The sequence below is a fragment of the Typopeltis vanoorti genome, chromosome 22 (genome assembly GCF_054136105.1).
Source record: "Typopeltis vanoorti isolate ZY-2024b chromosome 22, IOZ_Tvanoo_1.0, whole genome shotgun sequence".
Taxonomy (NCBI): Eukaryota; Metazoa; Arthropoda; class Arachnida; order Uropygi; family Thelyphonidae; genus Typopeltis; species Typopeltis vanoorti.
Window position 1 is genome coordinate 10503453 of NC_143570.1, and position 25890 is coordinate 10529342.

The window sequence follows — 25890 nt, forward strand, 5'->3', positions numbered from 1 at the left end:
CATCCTAAGAATGCATGAGCAGGGCTAATCTCAGGATCTGATATGGTCACTTAAACAGAATGGGAGAGGAAAGATTAACAAAACAAGTGTTCTCAGCCACGTTAGCAGGAAAAAGACCCAGAGGAAGACCAAATAGAGGTGGATTGATGCAGTAAAAAAATGCCTTAGAAGATAGAAATATAAGATCTGATAATGTTGGAGTCTTGATAGGTAACAGACTGATATGGAGGAAAATTGTAGATAGGAAGTTAGTAATGATGTAAATTTGTCATGTAGTACTATCATATTTATGCTTATTAAATAACTTAAGGAAATTACAACGTACAAATGATATAAATTAAATTAAACTTTAATCTATATTTCCAATATTTCGGCAATGTGCACACAGGCACTACACACAGTAAATGAGCCTCATTTACTGTGTGTAGTGCCTGCGTGCATGTGAGCGGGTCGGCCTTAACAAAAAAAGATCAGGAGAACTGCCGATTTCTTCAGGATTTACAACCCATGGTGCAAGGTCCCGAGAAGGTGAAAATAAAAGGGGACTGAGCCGAACATCGTGAGGAGAGTCCAGGTCCAGTTGCCGAGAGAGCAGAGGCGAGGTCCAGTTGCTGAGAGAGGCGAAGCGCTTTTGCTGAAGAGAGCCAGAGGCAGTCGGCAGAGAACCAGTCAGACCCAGAGGAAAAAACTGGGAGAATAGCCGAAGCCAAGTGTCGGTTGGATGTCCTAGTGTTGCGGAAAGTCAACCAAAGTCAAAAGCTGCAGAGCGATCTTGAAGTCTGTATGCTGAAACTTCTTGCCTGAACTTTTGAGTACCGGGAAGATTGCAGTCCAAGACCCGGTGATATTCCGATGAAGCATTCCCTGAAACAAGACTCTCCAGACGGAAACCTTAGGCCTGAGATGAAAGAAAAACCATACAGACTTTGATGTAAGGCTTCTGGAAGGTGTTGTGACAAAGAGCCTCTGTAAGTGTGTTACATCTTTTTATGTACATTCTTTTTTGTAATCTAAGAGATATGTCATAGATCGACTGATAAGAAATAGTAATGAGAAATATCTATAAGAGAGTACTCTGATTTGCTGTTAACTGGAATATAAATTGTAAGATAAATTGCCATAGCTAGCTAATCTCTTCATGAGTAAATTAGTCTCAGCAATTTGATTTTTTTTAAGCAGAGAAGTCTCTACCTATCCTTATATAATTACATAATAGTCAATTAATATTGAAAAGGGAAAGTTTGTTTCTTTATACCAAAAGTATATAAAGATAGGTAGGTAGAGAGAGAGAGTAACCTCCCTATCGCTTATTTAATGTACTTTGTTTTTTTTTATGTAAATAAATGTGTTTTAATTATATGTCAATAGAATTCTGCCGGACGGTTTATTTTACAATGCACCGTTCATAAATAAACGTGAACTTAAGAGCAGGAAACCAAGTAAGATAGCTGAAGCGTATAGTTAAGTGCAAATAGACCACGACTGTTTGTGTAAAGTTTTACTGAAGGAATTTGTGTTAGAGAAAGAGAGAGAGAAATCAACCGGCCGTATTACTGAGTTTTATGCCAATTAAAAGATACTGGTGGCGCAGTCTTATCAAATAAATTTTCTAGTATACATAGGTATAAAACTCGTAGTGCAAAAGGTAGATAAACTAAGTACGCAATGGTAAGAAGGAATGGTGAGAATAAGAAAGGAATATATAAAAAATAATAATAATGGTGGCTAATAAATAGAAAGTAATAGCATAAAGTTTACAACGTTGACTTTATGCTATTACTTTTTATTATAACACGGGCCAATTAACACGACTGGCCCGTGCAATTAGCACAACACGTCCTGAATTGGCAAATCGGAAAGGTTTTGTATTTCAACACGACAACACCAGAACCCACACATTGTTAACAACCCAGAGTAAATTGTTACATCTTGGTTGGGATGTTTTACCGTCCTCCATATTCACTGGACCTGGCACCTTCCAATTACCACTTATTCCGATCGTTGCAGAATTCTCTGAATAGGAAAACCTTTGTTAATGAGGCTGTCAAAAGACACCTGGATCAGCTTTTCCACAGTAAACCTGAAGAGTTTTATGAATGCGGCATAATGAAGTTGGTGGACAGATGGCAAGAGGTCATTGATAAAGAGGGTCAATATATAACTGACTAGCATACATTATATATATTAAATAAAATGTGTTTCATTCCACTCTGAAAAACCAAACGAACTTATTTGCCAACCTAATACATCTCATCTCATCTTCCTTATACCCTCTTTTACCTTGCGGTGTCGAGGGTCCATTGATCATCGGACCTCACTCCGTTTACAGGATAAGGTGGTCAGCCTTATGCCCCGGTGTATCCTATGGCCTGCAGTGTTGAGTTCTCAAGGCCAGTTTGCCTGCTTTGCGGGATGAAAAACCCCAGAATAAACTGGGGAAAAAACCCTGCTGTCCACGCCCAAGACTGGCTAACTTGGCTCTGAGGAAGATCCTTCAGCTCCTCACCTAATACACTGGGGGGGGATTTATGATAGTAACTATGAGTTAACATTATTACGCACTCTATATCAAAAATCTGATCCTGACAGCCTCTATTTGGCCTGAATCCAGCTTGTTCTTCACCAAGCTTTCCTTCCACAATTCTTCTCAAGCGTTTCTAAAGTATACTTGCATAAATCTTACCAGGAACACTCACTAGGGAAACACCTCTGTAATTCTCACATTCAGTTTTATTTCCCTTTTTATATATGGGTACGTATGCTTGTTGAGTGTTTTTTTACCACTGTGCTATCACTGCTTGTTTCATTTAGCAATTTTCTGAAGTAATTACTCCATACATCAGGGATATCTTTTTCTCCCGTTTTCATGTCACCTTTCTCCGGAATATTTTGCCACCTTTTTGATATTCATTTTCTATCTTCTTGCAAAATTCCTCCTATGACTTTTGTTAAGCCAGTTTTACACAGTTTTTAGCTTTCCTACATTTGTCTCTGTGTTCTCTAAGAGCACAAGCACACTTATTTGCCAGGAACTTTTGATATGCATTGTTCTTTTCCTTCACTTCCACTTTTAACTTCCTTGCAGACAACCTCACCACATGCCTTTCTGGCTGAATCAATCAAGGTTTTCTTCAAGGCTTGCCACTGAATCTTCAAGGTTTCGTTCCTGTTCTCAAACTCTTTCATTTTATCTTCAATAATATTTGTGTATTTTAGTCTACAGTTCACATCTGAGAGCTGCTCAACTTTTATTCTCTTTAAAACTTTCTTACATATTTTTCTTTTCAATATGAAATTCAATTTTATCCTGCTCAAGACTAAATAGTCATCACTTCCAATTTCAAATTCTCTGTACACTCTGGTGTCTTGCACCAGGGAGAAAACATCACTATTGACAATAAAATAGTCAATGAGACCTTTCTTATTCCTTGCCTCTTCTCTCCATGTGAATTTGTGCACATTTTTATGTTGGAACATGGTGTTAGTAATAACCGGTCCATGTCCTGAGCAGAAATCCAAAAAATATTTGCCATTATTATTAGCTTTGCTCTTTTCTCCAAATTTCCCCAAAATATTTTTGTATGTCTCACAATATTTTCCTACTCTGCTATTTAGATCCCCAACAAGGACCAACTTTTCCTTTTTCACTGTGTCAGTTGCTTTTTCTAAAGCCTCAAAAAATTCCTCCACTTCTACCTTAGTAGAACCTTCTGTGGGACCATAGGCACAAATAAGTCTCATTGTCCAGTTCCCCATTCTCATATTTGCCCACATCACTCTACTTGAGACTGCCTGCCATTCAAGAAGATTAGCCTCGTATTTAGTGTTGAATACTTTGGCTACTCCTTCTTTTTCTTGATTGTCATTGCTTGACTACAACATTTTGTATTTATTGCTCAGAAAGATCTCACCAGTTTTTGTCTTTTTTGTTTCAGTCACCCCTATTATGTTAATCTAGTACTTATCTAATTCCTCAGCTAGCTTCATTACTTTGCCATTCAGGCTTCTTATGTTGATAGTACCGATCTTTAACTCTGGTGATGTTGAGTTGGGGTTTGTTTTCAGATTTGTTCCAGTAGCTGACTTTTCGCTGTTTTCCCTGGTTTCCTGGCAAAAACAACGGGGGTCTTGTTTAACCGGGCAGTGCCCCAGCCGGCATGAAATTTTGTCATGTTGTACCATCATTTTGTATTTTGGTGTAAGCCAATAAGAATACAATTTGGTCGGCTAAATCCCAAATTGCCAGCCCATCTTCATCCGTTCAGTATCCAGGTAGATACCCAATAGGGTGTGCACCACGAGAAGGTGGGGATTGGACATTAGGTCAGAAGCTCTGGTCGGTTCTCTACATTCCTTTAAAGGCTATGTAGAGGTCTCATGTCACTTATACAGCTTTGACCCTTAAGCACCCCTGGGTGCACCAAGAGAATACATAGAAAAATGTAAGAAAGTGAACCACTGTGTAAAACTAGCTAAAAAAAAGCATGGCAAATGTAAGGATGCAGTGAATAAATATCAGGCAGCTGGAAAATTATTATGGAGACTACATGTGAAGTAGTCTTCAGTGGTGCAAAGCTTAGAATTGGAGGAAAGAGTGCTGTAAATGGAATCAGAGATGATAAAGTTATCTACATATTTTTTTTTTTTTTATTATTTTAGAACAGGAAAACGAAACAAAATGATATTCTAAAGGACTGGAGTGGAGTAATTACTTTGAAAGCTTGCTAAATGAAACAAACAGTGATTCCAAGGTGGTAAAACATTCAGTAGGAATGCAATTAGGAGTATATGATATTAGACCAGAAATGCTCAAATATGGAATTATAAAGGTTTTACAGTGGTTACAATGCATAATTTAGAAGCCTGATCCAAGGGTTGAATTCCTGATGACTGTAGTATAGCTCTCATAGCACACCCATCTATAAAATGGAAAATAAAACTGAATATGAGAATTACAGGAGTTTTTCTACTGAATGTTCCTGGTAAGATTTATGCAAGCATATTTGAGAACTGGCTAAAAAAGTTTTAGAATATAAACAGAGAAAAGAAAACAAGGAGTTCCAATCTGATCAGATTTTAATCAATATTAAAATAAGACAAATAGTTAAGACATCCTGAGAATATAACAACAATGTATGAATATGTTTTGTAGATCTGGAAAAGGTATATGAGAAGGTGCCAAGAGAAATGTCGCAATTATATGGTGTGAATGAGACATTAGATCGAGCAATAAAGTCTATATTTGAGTTGTAGGTTGGCAGGTAGAAGTGAAGGCGTACACTAAGATAGTTTGATGTTAATTCAGGTATGAGATAAGAATGTACATTATTCTTGCTGTTATTCATTATTCATACTGCTTGGAAAGACGTCAACAGATACCCGAAGGGCAAGGTGCATCATACTGTATAAATGAGTCACATACTTGTAGTCAGTATAAATTTGCAATACGGTGCTCCCAAGTCAGTGCAACTGTGTCCAGTAAAATGTCTGTGAGACAGTAACTAATAGAGTATGAAGGAGGCATTGTGATAGGATACCGTGTGTAGACCTATCTGTTCGGCAAGTTGTTGACAAATTGAGGCCCTCATAGGTCACTAATCGGTGATATCATACTGAGATGGAAGTGCAGGGAGTCAACTCAAGTGCAACCTGCAGTGGATGTCCCAATGCACTCACCAAGCATGACTGTAGGGTGCTAGAAAGGATAATATGTAAAAACTGCTATTTATTGGCTGGCATGTTGAATGCAGAGTTTTGGGCATTGACTGGAACATGAATCTGCACAGAAACATTCAGAACAGAGGCTCACTACATGGGTTTCCATGGTAGGACTGCAATATTCAAGCCCCACAATTACCTGAACCAACATATGGAGTAGTCTTTGCACCACTGAAGACTACAAGTCTTCAGTGGTGCAAAGAGCATGTACAGTGGGAGGCAGAAGCTTGAAAAGCTATGTTATGGAGTGATGAATCAAGCTACACCCTCTACTCAGCAGATGGTGGGAGTGGGTGTGGCAGATGACCGATAAACATCTCATACCAGAGTACGTAACCCAAACTATGAAATTCGGAGATGACAATATGATGGTATGGTCCTGTATTTCCTGTTTGGCCTCAGACCTCTGTTTGTGGTGCCACGAACATTGAACTCTGAGAGGTATCTGAACATTCTGGACAATTCATTGCTTCCTACTTTGTCGTCTTTCAACAGAACTGCTAATTGCCTCTTTCAACAAGACAATGCACCATGTCATAAGGCTCCTGCTGTAATTGTGTGGTTTGTGGACATGAAAGTCATCACACTTGACTGGCCTCCAACAGAGCGCTGATTTCAACACTACTGAACATCTCTGGGATGAAATGTGGCAGCAGGTGAAGTCAAAGGACATCTGCCCCACAAAATTCAGGACCTCATTACATGCCTACAGGAAAAATGGTCCAAAATTCCCATTGATCGCTATCATATGTTTGTGGAAACAATGCCGTGCAGTCATCGTAGCGAAAGGAGGGTCTACAGCTTATTAAGGTGGCACCATGACTGTTTGTTCCTCACACTATGGTGACTTCATTCCAATCAGCGTATATGGATCTCATTATGAAGAAAGGTGGCAGTAAAATGATATTAGAATTTGAAATGTTAATCTCACCTCTTTACATTATGCAGATATAATAATCTTAAATAAATCCAATACAAGTCTGCAGTTTTATCTGCCTAAACTGAATAACTGCTGTAATAAATTTGGTATAAAAATCAGCAATAAATGGATAAAGACAATTAAAACAAGCAGAAACACAAAGCATCAACTTTGTGTTTCTGCATCAGCATCCTGAATGGAGAACCTAATAGAACAGGCAAAACATTTCAACTATTTAGGCACAATTTTTAGTGAAGAAGGCAAATTATATGGATATAGACAACAGAATTAGCAAAGCTGGTATGATAGGAAATTTGTATGGAATAACAGGGAAATCATCAAAACACTAAACTAGGTGCATACAAGACAGTGTTCAAGCTAATTTTAACTTATGGATCTGAGAGCTGGTCTAGAAATAAAACGCTTGATCAAAGACTAGAGGTCACAGATATTAGTTCTGAGAAAGATTATGGTATTGAACAGATGTCATCAAAGGCAGAATCATATTAAAAATGGGAATATTAGGAACGAACTTGACTTTTTATAACATTAGTAGAGCTAATGCTAATGTGTTAGTAGAGCTAATCTTATTAAATCAAAATGGGAGAGGGAATGTTAGTAAAACAAGTGTTCTTTGCCAGGATGGTAGAAAAAAAAGACTCAGAGGAAGAGCAAGAGCTAGGTGGATTAATAGAGTAAGAAGTGCCTTAGAAGACTGAAATTTAAGAACTGAGAACTGTTATGACTGATATCTTGGTCTTCCTCTATTTTTCCTGCCAGGATGGCAAACACTTGTTTTATTAACCTTTCATAATTATCAATAGGCCAATCAGTAAACAATGATGTACCCTTTTCATGAAATACTAGCATAATATCTCGTATATCTCCTGATGGTACATATTAGGAATTTGATAATGATTATAAATCTCAAATGGCTACAAAAAAAAAAACAACTTTAATATCTTACATTTTCAGCCTGTTGTACTGTTCTCATCTCTGTCTGCAAACAATGCTTGATGACACGAACAAGATGCTGAGGATTTGCAAGATACTTTTGCTATAAAAAGAGAAAAAGAAAATTATGAATGAGAAAGTATTATAAAAGTATTACTTCTGGAATTAAAAATAAGCATAAAAAATTATTGGCATTCATATTTATCAAGCAAAATGCATGTTTGTCATCTTCCATCATTTGAGCTTATAGGTTTCTTGCAGTGTCAATGTTTTCAAGACCATTCCACTATCTTCTCCTTAGTCGTCCTCTGCTTCCCTTTTCCTTTATTATTCAATTCTTCACTTTCTTTATGCATCTGTTATACTGCATTCTTTCTTTATGATTATGTCATTCTTCCATTTTTTGGATTGAATCATTTATTAGCTCATCATCAATTTCCTGGTATGTACCCTTGAAGAACTGGATTACACACAGGAGCCAGTACCACTAGAGAGTAAAGTAAGGTGGGCACTGTAACAGCTATCCAAGTAAGAAAGCACCAGGAAGGGATGGAATACCTATGAAATAAGAAAAGTTTACAATATTATTAATCTCCAATCAACAATTTTACTCCAATCTATTAATTGTGAGCACTTCAATATTGTCATTTCTAACATTTCGTGCTTCTAACTTCTGACTGAATCAATCCATCTAGATCTTGGTCTTCCTCTAGCTCTCTTTCTTGCCATCTTGGTAATAAACACCTATTTTGCTAACCTTTCCTCTCCCATTCCATTTAAGGGGTCATACAAGCCTAGGTTAGCTGTGCTTACACATTCTTGAATGCTAATAATGTCAAGGTCCTTTCTAATATCATTATTTTTAATATGATTGTGCCATTGATGCATCAGTTCACACGCCTAATTTTTCTCAGAACCTTCATATGTCTGGTCTAGTCTTTGATCAAACGCTTTATTTTTAATCCAACTGTCAAATCGATAACTTAAAATGGGTTTGAACGCTGTTCTGTATACTGCTAGTTTGGTGTTCCAGCTAATTTTTCTCTTATTCCATATAAATTTATTCAGCTGGTACTCAACATATCAGTTTTGCTTATTCTGTTCTCTATTTCCAGATTTAACCTGCCATTTTCACTAAAACCTGTGCCTGAATAGCTGAAATATTTTACTTCTATAGGATCACCATTCAGAATGCAGTTGAAGTTTTCTATGTTCCAGTCTATTTTCATAGTTTTGGTTTATTTATTGATTTTGTTTAATATTGTTACCCCTTAATTTTTTCTTAATGATTTCATTAATTTGTCTCATTTTAGTAGCTTCTGTATACGTTAATAGTAGTCTGGCAACACCTGACTGTCGAGATGTTCAGATATTCTATAAGCTTTTATTGTTTGTTCATTACTTCACTTTGTGTGATGACATGGCTATTTAGTTATATACTGTTTACTTTTATTATTTCATCCATCACTAAATAAAATAAAGTGGGACTGAATGAGTCCCCTTGCCTAATTAATTCCTTTGGTTATTTTACTTTCTTCAGTCTATTCTTGTTGTATTTATAACATCTGTGCTATATATTCTTAATTATTTCTGAAATTTGTTTTGGTACTTTTCTCATTTTTAATGTAGATTAAAAATAAGAAAAGTACCAAAATTAAAAATAAGAAAAGAAAAGAAAAATAAGAAAAATGTGTTTATGAAATGCTTTAGTTAAATCAATAAAACATAAGTAAAGAGATTATTTCCCATATTGTTTCTTAGCTGAATAAGAAACTCAAAGAGTTTCATGCCGAATATAGAAACTATATAAAGTTCGGCAATTCTAAGCGTAAGCAAATACCTGGATAGTGCAACACCTGACCCATTTGGTAGTGCAAACTGAGGCAACTCATAGTAAGGGTGGAGCAAGCTCCAATCACTATTCTTGGTATTTACCCATAATGTGAACTTAGCTCCTAGGAGCTGTATTACTGTTCTACATTATGAGAGAAGGTCACTACCCAGACCAGTTTCAACCTTTTTTGAGGTCTCATCAGTGAGTAGGTAGACCTAGTTAATACCAAGTTTGTAGTGAACAGAACTTACATCCCTTCTATGAGAATTGCCAAGAAGGTGTCATAATAAATTACTAATTATATGAAGAGCCAAAGGCTACAATTCGGCGACATGAACTTATGTAATATTGAGATGTAATATTCCTTCACCAAAGATGAGGGATATTACATCCCATATTGTTTCTTAGCCGAATAAGAAACTCAGAGTTTCATGCTTAATATAGAAACTATAAAGTTCATCGATTCCAAGCGTAAGCAAATACTGTACCTGGATAGTGCAACACCTGACCCATTTGGTAGTGCAAACTGAGGCAACTCATAGTAAGGGTGGAGCAAGCTCCGATCACTATTCTTGGTATTTACCCATAATGTGAACTTAGCTCCTAGGAGCTGTATTACTGTTCTACATTATGAGAGAAACCCAGACCGGTTTCAACCTTTATTGCGGTCTCATTATTGAGGAGCTGAGTTCACATTATGGGTAAATAACCAGAATAGTGATCGGAGCTTGTTCCACCCTTATTATGAGTTGCCTCAGTTTGCACTACCAAATGGGTCAGGTGTTGCACTATCCAGGTATTTGCTTATGCTTGGAATCGCCGAACTTTATATAGTTTCTATATTCGGCATGAAACTATTTGAGTTTCTTATTCGGCTAAGAAACAATATGGGATGTAATATCCCTTAACTTAAATAAATTCATGTTGCCGAATTGAAGCCTTTGGCTCTTCATATAATTAGTAATAAGTAAAGAGATTTATTCTATTCTAATATTTCTCTATTATTTCTTAATATAAATATTGTATCCAATATTGATTTCTTTCCCCTAAAGCCTTGTTGTTCATCAGATAATATTTGCAATTATTTTTGTGCATAATTTTAATGTTAGGCAAAGCATATTTGTCATTTGTGGTTCTCTGGATTTGTTCCTCCTTTCACCAATCATTTGGTATTTTTCTTTCTTTAAATACTGCATTTAGAATATCACATAATTTTTTAGTTTCTGTCAATATTATAATAGTTCATTCTGTATCTTATTTTTTCCAGCTAATTTTCTATTTTTTAGTTCTTTGAGGGTTTGTTCAGTAACTTTCTAATGACTTTAATAACACAAAATGAAGCACACATCATATTCAACTTCATTGTCTATCATTCTGTAGGAATAGGATTAAAACATAGAAAATCATGGAATACTTAAGCTAATATAAATCAAGAAAAGTAAAGATTAACCCATGTCATTGATCACACATTTGAAGTTATGGAACATTCCAGGTTTGTTAATAACATAAAAACTGGTACAGATAGTAGGAAGCAGTTAAATACAGGTGGTATGGCAACATTACTTGAAATCAGTGATTTGAAAGAAATGTCATCTTGGGCTGCCACATTGGTGTCATGTTCATACATGCCACTGCCGCTCAACTGGAGCATCCAAAATCAATGGTTGGAGATGCGATCAACAAATGGAGACATTCTGCTCCATCTTCCATGAACAATACATTTCTTTTCCATATGAAAGGAAAATCACAGTACATCATGGAAGATGTTTACTAGTAACAGCAAGAAGCGACAATACAAATGTCCTATAAGCCTTTTGTTTGGCAAAACATGTAGCTCTCTTTCTATCTCCAAAGATAGCCACCGATAAGTTGGAAAACTACGGCATCACTAGTGAAAGAAAATATCCAAAGTGGCTACCGAAAATGACTGATGGGGACAGGAGGGTGTTAAAACGGTGGCACGAATACTGGCTAGAATCGGCACAGACCATCCGTGAGGAGTTCTAGAGCACCAGTAAAACAATAGTGAGCACTAATACTGTACAAAAAGAACTCCATTTACTGGGTTTCCATGGAAGAACAGGTGCACACACAAGCTGAACGTCACAACAACAAACAAGGTGGGTCCATCTGGCCACTGATTGTCCAGTGCACATGCAAAGAGCATGTGCACTGGACAATCTGGCATCAGACTGGAAGCAGTCTGATGCCAGAGTGTGGATGTGAAGGCAGCCTAATAAACGATTGTTACCACAGTGTGTTGAACCCACAGTAAAGTTTGGTGGCGGAGGAGTAATGATGTAAAATGCATTGTGCTGATTTGGAGTAGAACCACTGGTCATTGTCTGTGGTTCCATGAAGGTAGCTCAGTGCCTTGATATTCTGGATAGTCAGGTGCTGCCTACGCTGTGGAGTTTTTATGAAATGGACCTGTGTTACTATAAAGGCAACAATGCCACATGCTACAAAGCTGCAGCTGCTATGGAATGGTATGAAGAGATGAGTGTTAAACGACTGCTCTAGCCTGTGCAGAGTCCTGACCTCAACCCCACTGAACATCTGTAGGACGAATTGGAGCAGCGATTGAGATCCAGGGCAGCACATCATCGATCTATTACTGAAGTCAGTTCTGCTTTGATGGAGGAATAGGAACAAATTCCACCTGATGTCTGCTGCACATTGGTGGAAAGCCTCCCTCAAAGGGCACACGAGGTGATCAAAGCCAAAGGTGAACACACCCGATATTAGGGTTCGCCTGCTAGTATCAATTGTAAATTACTAAAAGTATCCGGACAATTATTTGTAGATGTGTGTACTATTATTGTTAAACAAACAAACAATACACTGAATTATAAAACCAAGGTAAAATAGATTAATTAGTAATGAAAAAATGAAACCTCATACTAAGTGTTCCCCAAATATCCAGACAATCAAAATTCAGAAAAAAGGCACCACCTCTATCAAAATATGCATGAAATTTACTAAAACCTTTAATAACCACATAAAAATTCATGATTAAAAATACTGACATCCTTTTTAGACTTATATCCAACTTAACCCTATATCCAAAAACAAAATTTTAACATCTTTAGATTCAAGTATACTATAAACAAATACTGATGTCCCCAAAACACTAGACATCATCTAGATATTACTTTTAAAGGATTCATTATTAAGCTCTTACTAAGCTAACCACTACTGACATTTTAACTCTTATTATTATTATATGAGCATCTCCATGGAGTCAGCAGACTCATTACAGGAGACCCAAATTATATGATATTTGATGGTACTGCATACATGTTTGACACATTCCTACAGCTCATCAATATTCCCCACTGGGATAAAATACAGTAATGATTTCAAATGGCACCACAAAAACAAATCCATAGGTTTGATCAGATGACCAAGAAGAAAACAGAATTGGTCCACACCAATAACATCTTTCACAGGAAACATTTTATTAAGATACCCTTAGGCTACATACCTGAAGTATGATAGAGCTCCATCTTACACGAACAATACATTTCTTTCCCATATGAAAGGAAAATCACAGTACATCATGGAAGATGTTTACTAGTAACTGCAAGAAGCGACAATACAAATGTCCTATAAGCCTGTTTGGCAAAACATGTAGCTCTGTTTCTATCTCCAAAGATAGCCACCCATAAGTTGGAAAACTGCTGCTCAAGTCTTGAATGAATAACTATGTCTGAATTTTGTTTGGCCAACGTCATTGTTGTTATAATTGAAAACACCATCTAGAGTGAACACTGCACTCTTGTGAAAGGAGCACAAAAAAGAAATCATTAGTTCCATACACTATTATGGAAGCCACTAACAAAATACCAACTGATGACAATAAATATCTGTTAAAAGTGCTTGAACCAAATGGAAATGGCATGGGTAAAGAATGATTTTCATGCAGGCTTCTCCACACAAATGCTTGAAAGACACATCTTCCACTGCAGTTCTTTGTGCTAATGTATGGATTCTGTGCCACTAGACAAGTTTGCTTTCTTCTGTTTCCAGTATCATAAGGTTCTTTGTTCCCTCAATTTCATGATACAAAAATTGTGCCATACTCACAAAAGTGGTGATGAAGATGAGTGAACAGTCAAGAGCATAGAATTCAACGACTAGGAAAAGCTTATTGTAAAGCTAATGTGATCATGTGCATTTCCTTTAATACATCTGTAATTAAAGTGCACACCAGCCAATTCAATAAATGTCACCTTGCTGTCCACTGCAAAATACTGCTGTATTATTTAGAAATGCTAAAACAAATGACAACTACCATTTGCTCAGGGAAGACCTAGTGGATTGAATGCAACACTTCAGATGTGTCTTTCATGATTTTGATTATAGTCCATCTGCTTGGGATGTTGCCAGCATTCATGTTCCAATGAAAAAGGGAAGTATCTTGGAAATGGGAAGTTGCCAGGCAAGTTTTTTGGGATCGTTTTCATTAGTTTTTAGGTATAAAACTTCATTACAAGTGTGAAACCATCCTGTCTAATCATGTTTACAAAGTGGAGAATTTTTATTTTTATTTTATATTCTAGCAAATTCCCAGCATGCTAACATGACTAGTAAAACATATTAGGGCCAATCACCAAATATGTGGATACTAAATGATTATGAAAGGAAACGAGATAATATCAATTACTCCCACACAGACCTGTGCCTCAGCTGCTGACAGCTGCCACGAAGACCAAGAGACAAAGCCTTCCAGGAAGTTCTTGGTTGAATAAAGGTACAGGAAAGTGTGATCAAATCAAATTATGGAAATCTAATCTCATCTCATCTTCTCAACATATAATGTATGGACACTCAAGAAAACAGGAAAATTGTTTGATTTGCATAAAGGAGCAGAAAAAGTCAATATAGACATTATACAAGAACATACATGGAGAAATAACAACCACAATACGAATGAAACTTCATCGACTGACAAAAAAAATGGAGATTTATTTATAACTCAGCAAACAATGATGGAACTGGAGGGTTTGGAATAATGATCAAGAAGGAACTAGCAGAAAAAGTAACATCAATTAAAAGTGTCTGAAAGAATCCACAAATACACAACTCGCCACCAATGAGTGTGACATTGTGGTGATTTTAATGCCCAAATTGGCAAAGACACTGCCAGTACTACTTCTTGTGGTAAATATACTTATCATGAAACCACAAATAACAATGGACATTTTCTTATGAACTTCTGTAATAGTTATAGCATGATAATCACCCAAACCAAATTTTCCCCATCCAAAATGAAGACTATAGACTTGAGAACATCCAAACAGATCTCATTCCCAAACAGACCACATCCTAATCAATAGAAAGTGGATCATATCAATCAAAAACTTTCAAGTATATAAAACTGTTAAACTAAACTCTGACCAGAGAATATTCAGTGCCCACATTAAACTCTCACTAAAAGCTTCTAAAAATAACAGGCCTATAAGAAACAATACAACTGGAACAAACTAAATAACCCAGAAATTGTAACATCTTTCCAGAGTACATTAGAACACAATATGGAAAACATTCTTAAAGATCCAGTTAACAAAAAGTATGAGGGTATTATTGAAGTAATAATACATAACATCTAGCAAAATACTTGGAAACAGCAACATTGGATTACTCCCGAAACTGAAAAATATATAGATGAAAAAAATAAAGCAAGGAAACTCTATCTATGAACTAATAATCAGAGACAAAGAAAATCAAATATATAAATACTAGAAATATTTCAAGAAACTTGAAAATTATAATAAAACTGGCGATACCAGAAACTGCTTTTCAAATGATAAACCAGATCTCTCATCACAAAACAAAAAGAAGTAGACAGCTATCAGTAAATTTGAACTGGATGAAAGAATGGAGAAACTGCTTTCAAGAATTACTGAATGCTGATAATCCCCAACATTCAAGCCAGCTAGCAGGCATGCATTCCACAACTGCTCTCTACCAATAAATTATGAAGACCTCACTGAAAAAGAACTAAAAATAGCAATAGATCAAACAAAAGCAGGAAAATCCCTAGAGATTGATGGAATCAGAACAGAGGCTTTTAAAAATACTGGATGTAGAACATATACCAATCTCCTTGCCATAATGAATCAAGCATTAAGCAATAAAATAATACCTGAACAATGGAAACAAGGCCTTATTGTTCCTATATCTAAAAAGGGAGATCTTAATAGAATGGATAATTACAGAGGTATTACTTTGCTATTAGTCATAGTTAAAATCTATAATAGGATGATACTCATTAGAACAGAACCTCACTTAACACCACTTTTAAGAAAAAACCAAGCCGGATTTCTAAAAAAAAGATGTACACATACACTGCGTCAGAAGAATCGTCGAAGGTTCACATAATAAAAACCTACCACTCATTTTAACCTTTATAGACTTCAAAAAAGTCTTGGACTCCATTAACAGGGAGGCAATGTTTAAAATATTCAGCTTTTATTATCTACTCACAAAAATCATACAAGCAATCTCAGCAACTCAAAGATTAGAATGCTACAGTAATCTTTAATACAGAAACATCTGAATCCCTTCTGGTGACAAAAGGAGTTCCTGCAAGGTGATGTACTGGCAACTTATTTGTTCTTGGAATGCTCGGACTATATTTTCCAGACCACCAACACAGAAGAACTTGGTTTTTAACATTAGAACATTCACCAACACCATGCAAATTACTGGTCTTAGCTTTGCTGATGACATTGTACTTATTGATACAGAGCCAACAAATGCACAAAATCTTCTCGGTCTACTAGAGGCGCAGGCTAAACTTATTGGTCTGCAGATCAACATCCAAAAGTCCAAAGTATTCTCAATAGGTTATAAAATCCTCATACTTCATATTAACAATAGGCCCTTAGAAAGAGTAAAGGACTGTCAATATCTTGGGATCATAGATTAGCAATACAGAAAATGATATTAGAAAATGTAAACAGCTGGCTCTAGTCTTCCATAACAAACTTTGCACCATTTGGGAATCATTATTAATATCATTAAAGACAAAATTAAGACTATACCATGCAACCAGCAAATCCATCTTCTTGTATGGTTCCCAAACCTGCACAATAAGCAAAAAACTACAAATCTAATTAACTCCTTTGCAACTACATGTCTCAGACTGATCTGATCCTTGAATAGACCATGTAACTAACTCTACTGCACTAAATCTGTCTAAGCAAGAACCACTTGTCATTACAGCCAAAAAAGTACAACTTGGATGACTTGGACATCAACTCAGACATCCTGAAGTCTCACCCTTTTTGGAATCCCTCATTCTGTACAAACCAGAAGATGGCAATTGCCATACAGGAAGACCATGAAAACAATTTTGGCAATACATCTGCGAAACTATCAATAGACTGAACTGTAAAACTCCATCTGGCATCTACCAGTTAGCTCAAGATAGACTTGGAAGACCATAATTTGCCATCTTTAATTATTATTCTTGATTTAAATCTCTTTTCCCTTTTTTGCTTGTTGCTTTTTGTTTGAAAGTTTCTATGACAGCATTCTAAGTGCAGCACTGGTCTCTTTTGCAGGGGGAGAATAATGTGCAGTGATTCAGATATTTGCCAGAATCATGCATTCCAACTCTACATCAATTGCCTTCGTACTACCTTCTAATGACAGTTATCAAAAAAATGACTAAAGGTTTTCTTTCTTCAATGCAAAAGAAAAATTAATTCACCTTATCCTCAATATGGTAGATATTAAATGTAGAAAAATCCTTGACACTGCAAGGTAAAAGAGGAGGGAAGGAATAATAATAATAAGAATAATACTGTTATGAAAAGACAAGAACTCAGAGTCATAAGACAAAATGACAAAGACTACCATATATACTTGATGAACAACCTAAAAGTGAAATAACTAATCTTGTACAAGAAAATGGCCAATTCAAATTCAGTAAATCATGAAGTATGTTCCTAGAAGCAGCACAAATCCTACAAACTTGTTTAAACTGTAACAGACCTTGTGGTTTAATTTTAAATAAATTTTGAATACCTTAACTCCTACACCAATTTATTTTTTATTACTGTGTGCCATGGATGCTATCACAGAAATCTAAATATGGAAATTATAAGAAATAGGTCCTTATCTATCTATAGAAGAAATTAGTTCTATATATCAACTCCACATCAATTGCATTCATACTGCCTTGTAATAAGAGTTATGAAAAAAAGGCCAATGCAAAACTAATTGGAAGGTGAATACTGCTATGGAAAGACAAGAACTCAGAGAGTCATAAGACAAAATTGCAGACATTACAAGATGCACTTTATAAACAACCTAAGTGAAATAACTAATCCTAGAAAATGGCCAATTTTCTAAGGCAGGTAAATCATTAGTTCAATTCACACTGAGAATTCTGAAAATGGATTTATCAAAAATAAATCCACTTTCAGAATTAGTTAAATAAACATTCAAAACAGTCCTAAACACCCATTTTATTTAAAAGTTACGTTCACTGGCATATATACTCCACATTTCTGGTTAAATCACTTTCATAGTAAGTTCCTAATGACATTTCAAGAACACATTTCCACTTAATGGCTTTCTAATATTTTTATTCCTCTTCTTCTTAATACTACTTGAAGAAAAAAATAATAAAATGAATGTCAAACTGCAGGGTTTCCACATTATTAAGGTTCCTTGGTCAAATGAGGTGGCATCTGAACATTTCCCTTGAGTTGGAAGAATAAATAGGGTGGGAGTGAAATGGATGTGCAAACTTGTTAAGCAAGAGAATCATCACAAGAAAATTATGTGGAAAGAATATCATGAGAATAAGAGTGAGAAGAGTTATGAAAGTGCAAGCCAGAAAAGTAATGGATATTATGCAGAAAGCTAAATCGGAGTACAAAAGGAAATTAGCTATGAAATCTAAAGGCAATCCAAAAGAATTTCTTCTTTATGCTTTAAGTAAAAGAGATAATGAACATGGAAGAATAACTTTACAGAATGCAGATAGTTCCCTAGTATCAGAAGTTATTGAGGTAGCAAAGTGAGTACTCATTAACTGAGCAAAGATATATCAACTAGGTGTATGTAACATAGTGCAGAGTGCTATTACTACATTAGATAAACAGCTAGAAGTAGATGAGAAGGAGGTTGAAGAGCTGATGCATAACATGGATAAGAATCTGGCAACAGAGCATACGTTTATAATGCTTGTTCAGCATTATAATTCAGCAAGTTCAGCTGAATTTGCTAGGCCTTTGACACGTTTGTATTGCTTGAGTCTCAATTAGGAAAGATACCATAGGAATGGAAGGAATATACGTTGTGAGGGAAGTGCAAAAACTGATGTGTCTAACTACTGACCTATCAGTATCTCTGGCATGGTGAGAATAAGAAGTAGAGGAGTTATGAAAGTGCAGGCCAGAAAAAAAGATTTTAGAAAAGTTGGTAAGAACTTGTATACAGAAATGGGTAAACAGACAAGCTATACTCTACAAGGAATAGCATGGGTTTTCTAAAGGGAGTTAATGTTTTAGCAAGTCGCTCATATTTTATAACAATGTTACAGCAGAGTTGGACAAAGGGAATGGATATGTCATGATACTGCTGGAATCTGCTAAGGCATTTGATAGAATACCACATGAAAGTCAATTGCACAAACAGCAGAATATGGGATTGAATTATAAACTACTGACTTGCATAAATGGATACTTGACAGATAGATATCAAAAAATGGCATATGGTGGGTGTGAATCTGCCAGATTTAAGGTTACCAGTGGTATACCTCAAGGTTCAGTCTTTGGGCCATTATTGTTATACGTTGCTATATGCTATACGTTGATGATATTAAAACATGACTAATAGGAGACAGGTAAATGTTTGTTGATGGCACAAAGACAAGCAGGGTAATCAGGGATGCTACTGATATCCAGCATTTGAATAGACTGGAAATATGGACAAATAAAAATGGCTATTAGTTTAATGTTAGTAAAATTATGCACTTTTGTTGTGATGAGATTTCCATCATATTACAAGAAATTGGGGCACCACAAACACAGTTCCGAGGCCAAACCAGGAAAAACAGGCATACCATCACACCGGCACCTCCGAATTTCATAGTCGGGGTTATGCACTCTGCTAAAAGACACGGAAGCTTTGAAAGAAAGCTTCCGTGTCCCACTTATATGCTCATTGCACCAACAACGACGACTCTGCATGTTCGTTTAGGTAATATGGGACTTGCATATTGCAGTCCTACCAAGAAAACCTATGTAATGAGCCTTGGTTCTGAATGTTTTTGTGCAGATTCTTATTCCAGTCATTGCCCAGATCTCTGCATTCAACATGCCAGCCAGTGAATGTCAGTTTTTACATATTATAAGTTTCAGTAAGGAAATACCATGAGTAGACATATTACTAACTATTATAATAACGGAATTAACTCACGTAAATTATTCTTTATTCGTAGAATTTTCACCTGAGTATCACAGGCATCATCAGTACAGGTACAAGGCTAATTAAACAATAACTGTTATATTCACAAAGCGCCACCTAAGTAGCTAAGGTAAAATTTCCTAAATTTATTTAATTATTATTATTTATTTATTTTTAATTATTTAAATTTAATTATTAAATAATTATTTAATTATTCAATTATAATAATTGAATAATTATTATAATTAAATAATTATAATAATTATTCAATTATAATAATTTCATTTTATATATATAGAAAGTATTTTTACCTTGGGTATAATAAATGTTAAAAATACCAAGCAATTTTAAACCTGGTTTTACTCCATTTCCCAAGTAAGCAAACAGACAAGCAAGTCAAGTTTGCGCCTGCAAGTGATGCAAGTCTAGCTGATCCTACAGGTAGTGCAAGACTAAGGCAACTCGTGGTAAAGGTGGCATAAGCTCTGATCACTAATCTTAATATTTACCCTTAATGCCAAAACACATCTCCAAGAAGTGAATGTATGATGTTTTGTATTAAAGGCAAGGGGGGCCACTACCCAGACCGGTTTCGACCTTTATTGAGGTCTCATCAGTGGGAGCCAGGCTAGAAATGCCAAGATTTTAGTAATGCAGAGCTTATAAGTATTTTACCAGAACAAGTTACCATAAGGTGTTTTAACCGTATTAAATAAAAATCTCAGGAGGAGATATAAATGTAGAATGTATTTTTACCTTGGGTATAATAAATGTTAAAAAAAAAAGCAATTTTAAACCTGGTTTTACTCCATTTCCCAAGTAAGCAAACAGACAAACAAGTCAAGTTTGCGCCTGCAAGTGATGCAAGTCTAGCTGATGCCACCTTTACCACGAGTTGCCTTAGTCTTGCACTACCTGTAGGATCAGTGCATTAATTTATGAGAGAAACTGTTGTAGTTCTTCTGAGGCACCCTTCCATATGGCAGAAATTTCGTCCACATATCGGAACCAAATGTTAGGTCTGGATGTAATGTTGTCAAGGATACGCTGTTCGAAATGCTCCATGAAGTAGTTGGCAATAGCAGGAGATATTGGATTACCCATTGCTGTCCCTTCAAATTGTTGCTATAACTGGTTTTTGAAGGAAAAATAACTGGACTTTATTACAAATTCAAATAATTTGACAATGTCTGGAGGAAATTCTTGGTGTAGTAATTCTATGCTGTCCGCCAACAGAACGTCGTAAATAGCGAAACAACATCTAGACTAATCATAATCTCCGAATCGTCTAGATGCAGATAGGAAATTTTATTTCTGAAGTCCACAGAATTTTTTATATATATGTAACGGTTCTTCTAGTTGAAGAAGTGAGTAAATTTGACAGAAATTTTGATATTTTGTAAGTGGGACAATCTATACATTCTACAACCGGTCTTAATGGAATTCCTGGCTTATGTACTTTTGGAAGTACATAAGCCAGGTATATAATCTCGGTGGGCACCCGAAGGATGTCTTTAGTGTTTTCTTTTTATCTTCTTCCCATATCGATATTTTTTCTATAAGGGCATTAAGCTTTTTTATTTGACTACCGGTAGGATCTGAAGTGAGGGGCCTATAAGTCGAATAGTCGTGGAGTAACAGTGATATTTTTCTCTCGTATTCTCTTCTGTCTTGGATGACTACAGCCTTCCTTTTGTCAGCTTGCGTAATAATTAGGTTCTTTGTATTTTTTAGTGATTTCAGTGCTTTTTGTCCAGCATACGATACTTTACCGTATCTGGCACATCATTTGGAAGTAGACTCTCCGTGAAGTCTTGATATAAGTTTCAGTAAGGAAATACCATGAGTAGACATATTACTAACTATTATAATAATGGAATTAACTCACGTAAATTATTCTTTATTCGTAGAATTTTCACCTAAAGTATTAGTTAAGAAGGCAAATTGCATTAACAGAATAATATTCCTAAAGCGATGTAAGTTGGCTCAGGTTATTCCTACCTGCTGTAAACTAAAAGAAGTTTTTAAGTCTCAAAGAGCCCATCGGATTTATATAAAGGCTAGTAGGTCACTGTTAAATTGTCAGCTACAAGAAGCAAAGAAATCTCTTGCCCTTCTGAACAAAGAAATAATAGATATCAAGAACGCTATAGAACCAGTATTAGAGACTGAAAATTTTAACACCGTTTTACGCATTTCATCGATGTCATACCGAAAGGTTTTTAATGCTTCCCGTGATAGATTGAAACGCAAGTTTGATTCACTGGTGAGCCACCCCAAATCTAGTAATACTCTCATTGATACAGATAGAGTAGTGATCAACGTATCAGGCCACCCACTGACAGACAGCGAACGTTTCGTTCTGTCAAAAGGGCATAATTTTGCCATTGCTCTGAATAAAGTACCCATAATAGACCTTTTCCATAGTATAGACAGAGGTATTCGATGCTTACACCAAAAAAAAGTTAACAGAACAAGATTCGAGTGTGCAAAAATTCTTTTTAACCAAGCCTCTGCAGCCGAACCTATCGTATGCTGGACAAAAGCACTGAAATCGCTAAAAAATAACAAGAACCTAATTATTACGAAAACTGACAAAAGGAAAGCTATAGTCATCCAAGACAGAAGATAATACGAGAGAAAAATATCACTGTTACTCCACGACTATTCGACTTATAGGCCCCTCACTTCAGATCCTACCGGTAGTCAAATAAAAAAGCTTAATGCCCTTATAGAAAAAATATCGATATGGGATGAAGATAAAAATAAAACACTAAAGACCTCCTTCAGACACCCACCGAGATTATATGGTCTTCCAAAAGTGCATAAGCCAGGAATTCCATTAAGACCGATTGTAGACTGTATAGGTTGTCCCACTTACAAAATATCAAAATTTCTGTCAAATTTACTCACTTCTTCAACTAGAACTGTTACATATATAAAAAATTCTGTGGACTTCAGAAATAAAATTTCCGATCTGCATCTAGACGATTTGAAGATTATGATTAGTCTACATGTTGTTTCACTATTTATGAATGTTCTGTTGGCAGACAGCATAGAATTACTACACCAAGAATTTCCTCCAGACATTGTCAAATTATTTGAATTTGTAATAAAGTCCGGTTATTTTTCCTTCAAAAACCAGTTATACCAACAATTCGAAGGGACAGCAATGGGTAATCCAATATCTCCTGCTATTGCCAACTACTTCATGGAGCATTTCGAACAGCGTATCCTTGACAACATTACACCCAGACCTAACATCTGGTTCAGATATGTGGACGACATTTTTGCCATATGGAAGGGCACCTCAGAAGAACTACAACAGTTTCTCTCAAAAATTAATGCACTTCATCCAAGGATCCAGTTCACCCTAGAAGTAGAAGTAAATAAGCAGTTAGCCTTTCTAGAACTCTTGATTCTTTGCCAACCAGATGGTCATCTACAATTCACAGTCTATAGGAAAGAGACTCATAAAGGCCAGTACATCCACGCTGAATCACATCACCATCCCAGCCAAAAGGCAGGTACTATAAAAACACTAGTACATAGAGCCAAGTTCTTTTGTTCTTCAGAAGAACTTTTACAAAAAGAATTACAGTATATTAATTCCTCCTTCATATCAAATGGCTATAAGAAGTCCTTCATAAAAAGAGCTTTAAGTAATCGTGCTCCAGCATCCTCTTCAAGTACAGAAGAACCTACACGTATACCTATCTCCTATGTACACGGGGGTTAGTGAACGCATAGCTAAGGTGCTAAAACCACTAAATATCTGTGTGGCTTTTCGACCCATCAGAAAAATCTCCGCAATCCTAATATCTCCAAAGGACAAGCTCCCACATCTCAGCTATCCAGGTGTACCAGATTCCCTGCTTGTGTGGATTATCATATTTTGGACAAACAGGAAGATCTGCTTGGGTCGGTTAGAAGAACACCAATCGTATATCCAGTACCTTGAACCCGAAAAGTCTAGAATTGCAGAACATGCCATCGACACCAGACATAGAGTTAAGGGGAACAAGACAAAAGTCATTCACAAAGGTCGGTTCCTAATGGAACTGCTATACAAAGAAACATGTGAAACATTACTTCACTCCCCTAACCTAAACAGATCCGATGGTCTGTCTTTCCCCCCTTTGTGGAAGATAGTACTTTATAAAGCAGCAAATCTTTCCTAACATATAATTGTACACACACACACACACACATATATAGAAATATATATAAAAAAAATTAATTATTATAATTGAATAATTAAATAATTATTTAATAATTAAATTTAAATAATTAAAAATAAATAAATAAAAAATTATAGTAATAATTAAATAAATTTAGGAAATTTAACCTTAGCTACTTAGGTGGCACTTTGTGAATATAACAGTTATTGTTTAATTAGCCTTGTACCTGTACTGATGATGCCTGTGATACTCAGGTGAAAATTCCACGATTAAAGAATAATTTACATGAGTTAATTCCGTTATTATAATAGTTAGTAATTACATATTATCCTCCATAGCACCCTACAGGTCTCAAGTTACATAAACCCTACAGGTTTATGTAACTTTTGGAGACTCAAGATGCATTTCGTCGTTAAGTGGTCTCTGATATTGTGTTAGGGACCACGAGATGGTGGTACTTGTTAAGTCATCTGTCTTCTCTACATGCGTATTATTTAGTGATAGCATTAGGCCATCTGTCTCTGATTGGGTACCAGTGGAGATTGAACTGTGTACTTAGTCTCCAAGAGTTAGATAGGTCTAAACGGCCTTGCCTACTCCCTATATGGGAATAAAAAAGCATTAGCTGAATTTGACTTTAGAACTTTATTATAATTTTTTTTTTTTTTTTTTTTTAACATTTTATTATTTCTCAGAAGGAAGCCTGTGTAGCTCAGTGGATGTGGCGTTTGCACACCACCGTGCTTGGCCGCACGAAGGAAGGCTTGGTTTCGAGTCTAGTCGGCGACTAGGGGAAATTTTTCTAAGCCTTTTTTCGACCGGTTCCCGAGTTAGTCGATCTCTGGCACGGGCAAGCAGGTTTTTCCTCCCAGAAACTCGGGTTTTTCGTCCTGTAAACTCAAGAAAATCGACCGTAGAACCCGCATTATTTCAGACATTAAAATATATTGTGTTAGGGTTAGGGACCACGAGATGGCGGCACATTTGCGCCGTCTCTCTTCACTGCGTACCGCTTAATTAGTGATAGCCTTGGGCCATCTGTCTCTGATTGGGTACCAGTGGAGATTGAACTGCCCATTCAGTCTCCAAAAGTTAGATAGGGCTAAATGGCCTCGCCTACTCCCGTATACGGGAATAAAAAGGCGTCAGCTGATTTTTTTTTTTTTTTTACTCAATACACCATCAAGAATACAACCCTGATGCATCCTAATCATTCAATATTAATTGGATTACTGTTAAACTTTATTTCCATAATTAGCCATTGAAATCAGAATCAATTAAGGAAAAGGATTAAAAGAATGACAGAATGTAAGAGAGATATAATGGGTGACCAGTATCTCTGATTATCTGTTTGGCAAAACAGCTCTGATCTGACCTTGCCTCAGCTACAGGAAGACTGGCATCTGATTCCACTAGGCAGAAAACTTAATGAAAGTGGTCTGTATACCCTTATTGTCCCATGAAACAAGCTGAGCCAGGCTCCACATCAACTGGAGACCCATCATTTAGCTCTATAAAGTGATAACAGGTGTGATTATTATTCTTTTGTTTATCATTAATTATTTGATTAATTATTGTCTACAGATGAGTATCATTTGGCTCTACAAAGTGATAATAGGTATATTCTGATTTGAAGGAATAATATCCCTCTAATATCCATGAAAGGAACACTTATGGTGGATGAAGCATGATGGTTTGGCGAAGAATTCAGTTGTGTGGATATACTGACCCATATGTGCTTCCTAGTGAAACCACGAATGTTGCAACTTTAGAGACGAAATCCTGGACCCCAAATTTCATTCATAAGATAGTGGTCTGAAAAGTTCTTGGCCTTGACTACAGATGTCAACACT

General features: G+C 36.1%; 1 protein-coding gene across 5 annotated transcripts in view; it reads right to left on the reverse strand.

The window, feature by feature from the left end:
- Nucleotides 1–25890, reverse strand: part of Stat92E (Signal transducer and transcription activator Stat92E) — a 477065-nt gene that overhangs the window by 383531 nt on the left and 67644 nt on the right. For all 5 annotated transcript variants that reach the window (XM_090412268.1, XM_090412269.1, XM_090412266.1 and 2 more), the window contains one exon: nucleotides 7605–7694. In XM_090412268.1, coding sequence (XP_090268394.1) covers nucleotides 7605–7694 — 90 coding nt within the window. The remainder of the gene's footprint in view (nucleotides 1–7604; nucleotides 7695–25890) is intronic.